Source organism: Dipodomys merriami, unplaced genomic scaffold, assembly GCF_024711535.1.
Source record: "Dipodomys merriami isolate MVZ:Mamm:240054 unplaced genomic scaffold, mDipMer1.0.p SCAF_18, whole genome shotgun sequence".
In the NCBI taxonomy this organism is placed as follows: Eukaryota; Metazoa; Chordata; class Mammalia; order Rodentia; family Heteromyidae; genus Dipodomys; species Dipodomys merriami.
Window position 1 is genome coordinate 22939074 of NW_027203159.1, and position 7685 is coordinate 22946758.

The window sequence follows — 7685 nt, forward strand, 5'->3', positions numbered from 1 at the left end:
GGAATTTTGCATATAGTTTACATTATTATTTATTAAATAGTGTGTATGTATATATCTATATAATTATATAATGCATAGCTATGCATGAACCCACAGACATTTATCTATGTTTTATGATTTTATTTTATAATATATCATAACATTAATATTTGTACCATTGGAAATGTATGATATGTAATTTTTTAAAAAATCCTTCTTGGAAGTTGTCTCTCTCTTGCTATTTATTTAATATGTGCAACTAGTTGCTTTGAGAAATCCTAGACTATATTAATTTACTTTTCATGATATTAATCAAATATGTGAATTAAGGGATATATACAAATATCAAGCATGTCTACAAGGAAAGCGAACTTATATTTTAGGCAGAAGGTGAATAAGGACTAGAAATGTCTTTGTTAAATCCTATCCTAATCTAAATATTGATCAGTAAGGACACTAAACAAATGAATAAAGAATCATAATACTTAAAGATTGAATTATTTTGACTACAGAGACCATAGAAATTGTCTTGCTGTCTAGGGAGAACAACTTACAAAGAATCAGTAGTTGATGACAATATGAAAAATGTGAGACATTCATTCAGATTATTCCTCTAGTGAAGAGTTGTACATTTCTAATCTACTAAATTGTAGTCCACTAATGCATACTAAAGGGAAGTGGAATTTTGTCTTCTTGCTTCATCCCTGCTTTATCCGTTGTCCTATACGGAAATGTGGCTGTTTCCTCAGTTCGTAAATCAGAAGTGACGTTTATGGACTACATCACAATAACGGTGGCCCCACCCAGAGAAGACACTATACAGGAGCTGTTGCTGTGGAAAACCTACTACTGGGTCCTCGTCCATTGTGGGGAGGAAGAGATCATGCACTTGTTTGGTGAATCCGGTTAACTAACAGAGACAGGTGACAGTCCCTTGTGCTCTTTTTCTTCTTCTACGTCTTATTCATGTAAATTATCTCTTTGGATCTTGTATATGACTGGGATATTTCTTGCTTTCTACCCTTGACATCCCAAGATGTAGTTCTTACCATGTTCTCCAAGTAGGTATTATAGTTCCATGGGTAAAGAATGAATTTCATTACTTCCTCAGAATTGAGGAAATAAATAGATAGTTCCATTCTGGCGAACTTGAAATTCACTTCTCTTCCCTTCCATATTATGTGGGTCAAAGCAATCATATGTTTAATGTCTTCTGGTTCTGATTGATTTTTCCTGAGGTATTTTTCTTTTTCAGAGGAATCTGTGGATCCTGAGAGGTTATTGCAATATCCCTATGTCAAATATCACAAATTCAGGTCAGCAGGTGACCGTACTATCTGGTGAAATGCAGCAAGTTTGGTATTACATAACTTCTTTAGTTCAGGTATACATTTTCATATTGTTTTTAAGATAAATTGTTGGAAATGTATGTGTAAGATGTGAGAGAGTGTGTGTCAGAGGGACAATTTTATATATCCTGAAATCTCTGCAGCATGTAATGGAAAGTAAGACAATGGCAGTCCAACTTGTGTATTTATAGTTTTATTGGTAGAGTTCTATTCAAGGCAGAACATACCCAAGATGTTTACTTTGACAATTATATCAAAATGTGTGTGCCACATTTCACAAATATTACAGGTGGTTGACTTCCTCCCCAATTTGTAATAGCCAAAATGTAAATTAATGTAATAGCCAAAATGTAAATTAATCACATTATTAAATGTTTAATTATTTTTAAAACCACTCCTCTATTTTAATATAGCTAGAATTCAATTTGGATACCTCAGTTTTCAGTCTGATTTCATAAACTGATAACATGGAAGATGCATTGTGTCTCTTTTGTATATTTTGGGTATTGGTTACCCTCCTCTTAGTTTGAAAAAAATTCACCATATTTGAAAGTTGACAGAATTGTTAGCAGTAAATTATTGTTTTTTAAAATAACACTGCTACAGTAAGTTCCAGAGCAGTATGGGAAAGAGTTTCTGGTGTGGTGTTTTGTAAAGTAGACACATGTGATGACCCATCATTTTGGATATTTTCAAATATTTTGTTAATCACCGATTCTATGTGTTTATAAATTCAATATAAGTAATCAATGTTGAGTAAATATAGGCCAAAATTAAGTAAATGCGCACCTTACTAAATTTTGATATAAAATATTATAGAGAATGGAGGTGGTTCCTCATGAATAAATTTATGTCAATCCGAGAGTTTCAGAGCTCTGTATAATTTTTTTGATACCAGTTCGGTCAGGGAATGACAGAGACTCTTAGCTTCCTTTTCAAATGAGAACATAGAGGAGGTGTAATAGCTAAAATTGCAGAAGTCTAGTGCTCTGTAAACCGATGCAATAGCATAGCATGCAAACCATGGTGAAAATCCCTACAGTAGGCTTCCTGCCAAAGTTTTCTAAAAAAGTAAAATTTGACAATATTTTTCACATTTGAAATTTTGTTGCACAGAATCATCCTGATTTTGCTTCCATATTTGTCGCATGTCCCTTCAATGTTCACCACTTGGTTCCACGAGATCAACTCAGTAAACGTATCACAACTTGTACGGACAAAACTTTCTTTGAAGATGATGTGGGTAAGCCTGATATGTAAAATACAATCCAAATCAATTTAGCCCTGTTGTACTGGAATTGTATTGTGATTGTAGATTTTTGTTTACTTATAATGAACTTCACTTGGAACCAGACAAGAGTTCTGAAAATGCATGGCAATATGTTTCCTCTGGGGAAAACTGGCATAAAGGTAAAGAACTTGTTGGATTGTCTGTATTTTCTGTGATTGAATCTCAACTTATCTCGTGCTGATGTATGATTTCTACGTTTAGTAGTGAAATTAAATCTCCGTGTTAAATGTGCATTGTGTTGTATTCTAATATCAATAATATATATGAAGATATGTAGAGTAAAAACCATGTCAAATATCTAAATGATTTGTTTTTTGCACAATGGCTAAGAATCCTCTTTTTTCAATGATTATTATCCACTTCAATGTTTCTTGTAAGGCTCATAAGTCCTTGACTTATTATTCTTTATAAATGTATAATATTAGACACCATCTAATGTAGCATGTCAACCAAGTATGTGTTTCCTCTTTGGCAGATTAATTGGAACATCCTAGCCCAAGTTTTGTTTGGGGCACAATCAAATCCTCTGGCAACAACAGATAAAGAAAATGCTGTTTTCTTATGATGAAAGTAAAGAAATTGAAAGTAAAGAAATTGAAAGTAAAGAAATAGGATGAATGAATAACCGTTTTTCAGTTCTTTATGCCCATATGATTTGCTCGCTGCAAATGAAGATTGGATTTTTCTCTGTCCGGGTAACACTTTGATTGGTGGTAAAAGTCAAGTAGAGTTTCCCTACGACTAATAATATATGCAATCACCCAAACTACTTCAAATCATAATTCCTCATTCGAATATTTTTGTCATTCTCTTATGATCAACTTAAATCAGTTTTCAGGAAATCTAAAAGGGACAAGTTAGAACATGCTAATCTGGAAGCAGGTAACCACTCTTAATGAGATACCTATTTGACCTTATCCCTTCCCTTTGTGGATGGTAAGTGTTCTTGCTCTGCTTGGTGTATACTCTACTTTGACAAACATCCAAAAGGCTCAAGATATTTTCAATCTTCTATCATGTACCCGTTTATGTTCTGAATCACTTTCTTGTACATAAGTAACATTCTTTATCCTCAGTTTTTCTAAAGTCAGTGGTTTGGCGTCCCACAACTTCAGTTTCTTATACTATTTCCTATATTTTACTGTAACTCCAACCCAGAACACACTTAAGATGTTTTCTACCTGTGGAACTACAGTTGAAATCACTGTAAGGTATTCTCAATAGTCCCTCACCTTTCCCACACACACTTTAAATCTTTTGTAAGAAACATATAACAGAAGTCATCCTTCTATCTATTAATCAAGTTAAAATCTGGGTAAATGACATGATACTGTTAAAGGCATCTTCATAAATATACTGGTCCACAGTGGGTGATTGAGAATTTTGGGGGTAATTTTCAGTTGTTTAATACATTCATGCTTAATCCAGAAATGTTCTACAAACTTCTGTTATCGGAATATAAAGTGTTCAGTTTTTCATCTATATGTGTAAATTAGTTGTACAGAATCATGTTGACATTTCTATCCGTATGGTTGTTTGTCCTCTCAGTATTCACCAATGAGTTCCATGGAAACAAACAAATAAGCATATATTATATTTTATGAAAAAATGTAATTAGGAAGGTATACGAAGTTTCATTTGAACCACAAGACCCACAACAAGCTAGGCCCTTTAGACCTTTTTAATCCTTGATGGACTGTTTCATTGCTCAAGTACTGAGCAGTACTTGATACTATGACAATGTCCTTTCTCTTAGTATGACTGAGTTTAGAATAAAGAGCTCCTTTAGTTTTCTATTCTATCATGCATTAATCTCACTGCACTACAGATGACATCTTTTTCTGTCATGTTCAACCTTCAAATACTATGTTCAAAAATTTTATCCTTACAGTTCTTTAAATCCTATCTGCCACTATTACTTGAAGTTTGGCAATAGGAACCGAAGTGAACAAAACATGTCTAAAAGAAGCAGTTATTTTCTTGTTCTTGATGCTTCACAACAATTTGTAATTATTTATAGTTTACTGTTTCATTTATTTTATATAGGTGTTTATATATTGTTCAAAATAAAATATGACAGTGAAGATCAGGAACTCAGGCCTCATCTAACACTTAAAATGTGTTTCTGTATCTCACATAGGAATTATGGTTGGGTATATCTTAGCCCTCAAATTTGGGGACACAATCAAATACTGTTCCAACAACAGGCACCCGAAATGAAGTTTTCATCTGGAATTGATTTACTGTCTGAAAAATAAATGAACAAAAGGTATGTAATGTCTAACAAGCATACTATTCACAATAAACTTCTTCCTTCCTACATATAAGCACCATTCTGAATTGAATTCTGATACTACTTGAAGAAAAAATTACACACGGGATGATAATCACTACTACCATATGATTTTTAATGGAATAGTAGACCAAATATCCTTCTCATTCTTGTTTGAACTATTTCTATTATGAAGAGGAAATATGGGTACAGTCCTACCTTGCAAACTCTACACTTTTAAAATTACTCAATCAACTCATGCTTAATACAAAACGTGAATATTCAGGTAAACATGGAAATATTTTTGATTTTCTCTGGTCTATACTTTTACCCTTCTAAAATCAATGCATGCAATGTTGTTCATATAAATTTTGACATGAATTACTATATATTTTAATTAACAAATTTCAATGCCTTCAAATGTAAATGATAAAAGAATTGCATTGAATGAGAAAATGTTCACATAAACACGATCACCTTAAAAGTTTATAGTATTTTCAATTTTAAATGTGAGAAAAGGATTCTAAGTGGAATAGAAACAATGGAAGAAAGGCCCTGGAAACGGTGGAGGAAGAAAATGTGTGAGGATTACCCTTGGTTTCCTCATTTGGCAATTATCAACCTTTCAGGTATCAATAAGTTGAGCAGAGCACATAATTGTTTGAGGATATTTGTCCGTGTCATCTTCAGATTTCATACATTTAGATACACCCTTAAATATTCTGCTTATTTATTTCCAAGTACAGAAATACATTTGACATTATAGCAAAAACTTATAAATAGGACATAATTGAATTCCCTTTTGGAAAAGCATCCATTTGAAAAGTTTACACCTGATTTTAACGTGTTTCTAATTGTCTCAAATAAAATTTAAATAAGTATATGCTGATGCAATCAGAGGAATTGTTTTTCTTTTCCACTACTAATTCTATCCAATTTACAATGAATGTATATCATATTATATGTAAGTATATATATATATATATATATATAATTATTCTTAAATAGTTCTTATACGCACAAACACCTGCAGATATTTCTTTGTCAAAATCATCCATTTCAGCATTGCATGCATAGTTTAATATGTTAGGAATTGCTAACAAAAACATCAAAACTTATGCATAATTTGCTATAGGGTAAAGTCCATTCCATTCATTGTATAGTTTTGTCCGTGATAAGGATGTTTCATTTTCTGTATACATCCATCCTACAGTATGAAATAAATAATTAGGATATTTGATACCTCATTGGAATTTCATATGGATCTATATGTTTCATAGAGAAATATGTACAGTGCCCGTTGTATAGGAATTTAAAAACATGTCCTTTGTGCAAAAATAATGTAACAAAATAATGATAGAACTGAAGTATTTTTTCTAATGTTTGTCTGGACTGTCCAATTACATCATGACACATCTGAAACCTGGCCACAATCTAAGTCAAAATTCTTTCAAAGGGACAAGTTTTACAATCATCATCAGTCTACATTGGTTTTGGAAAACAGTAAGGTTGTATTGCTTTGAGCATATGACCAATTTTATTAGGTCGAAATTTTACAATATCTCAAATGGAATCAAGTTGTATCATGTTTGGTGTTTTCAATATTCCTCCATGAATACTGGTGTTCTAGATTTGAATAAGTTACTGTAAAATATTCAAGATAGAAGAGGATGTTAGGGAGTGAAAAAATACACTATAAGGTGGGATTTCTTCCTGGAGAAATTTGTGTTAGTAACACACTGCAAAATGGGTTTAGAGTTAGTTTTTGGTGGGGCCATGTGTGTATTTGTGCACACACGTGTGCATGTATGAACACTTGTGTCTATGACAAACATGTTCCAATCAGAAACTAGGTGGTGAAACTACACTAAAATCTGTGAACAGAATAATTTTTTGTTTGGTATAATTCTTTATATGTTGAGCTTAAGAATCAACATTTGGGACTGGAAAGCTGATTCAGTAGTTGAGTGTTTGCCAACCATGCAAGAAGCCTTACATCTGATTCCTTTGCACCACAGACGTCGAAAAAACCAAAAAAAATGGTGCTCTGGTTCAAGTGGTAGAGCACTAGCTTTTAGCTGAAGAACTGAGAGACAATGGACCGGGCCAAGTTCAGGTCCAATGACAGGCAAAAATTATTTTTTTTTGTTTGTTGTTTTTTAAAGATGGAAAAGGCTGTCAAATTCCAGCATTAAGTACCAGTCTTTTTAATTACTTCCTCATTATCATTACCCAGTCGATGCCATTTGGCCTCAGCTAGATTTATCCAATTTACAAGATGTAAAAATTTTGAGACATGATTCTATGGAGTATTCTATGGAGTATGTTCTTATTCACCAGGGTTGGTTCTATACCTTAGCTATGGTAATTGAGACAATGACCACAGTCATGTTTGTAGGTTTATTGTGTTCTACACTATGATCATTTGTAAAGGAATGGGATTACTGGATGATAGAGGAGCTCTCTTTAATATATAGGAACTCAAGAGTGTTTTCAAAAGTAGTTGAAACTTGTCGACATTCCTAATACAGACGAGCGATGTTCCCATTTTGTTACATACATGCCAGCTTCTGATAGCATTTCATGTCAAAATATGTCCTATATTAATGGGAGTAAGTAGGAATCTCAGTCCAGTTTTCATTTGCATTCCTTTTCTCCATACAAATTGTTTCAAATTTGCAGGCAAATTGATGTTAATGCAAGGAAGCCTCTTCATTATTTATTAGCAATATTTTAGTTTAGGCATGATTCATCTGCTATATGAGCAAGTTAATATTAATTAAAACTTAAAATT

At 32.7% G+C, this 7685-nt stretch overlaps 1 protein-coding gene across 1 annotated transcript; it reads left to right on the forward strand.

The window, feature by feature from the left end:
* Positions 1 to 837: 837 nt before the first annotated feature.
* LOC138829968 (gametocyte-specific factor 1-like) lies at positions 838 to 3146 on the forward strand. The gene is made up of 5 exons (XM_070026458.1): positions 838 to 902; positions 1235 to 1363; positions 2445 to 2571; positions 2682 to 2738; positions 3095 to 3146. The coding sequence occupies exons 2-5, from the start codon at positions 1274 to 1276 to the stop codon at positions 3097 to 3099; spliced, it is 279 nt and encodes a 92-aa protein (XP_069882559.1). The 5' UTR covers positions 838 to 902; positions 1235 to 1273; the 3' UTR covers positions 3100 to 3146.
* The last annotated feature ends 4539 nt before the right edge of the window (positions 3147 to 7685 follow it).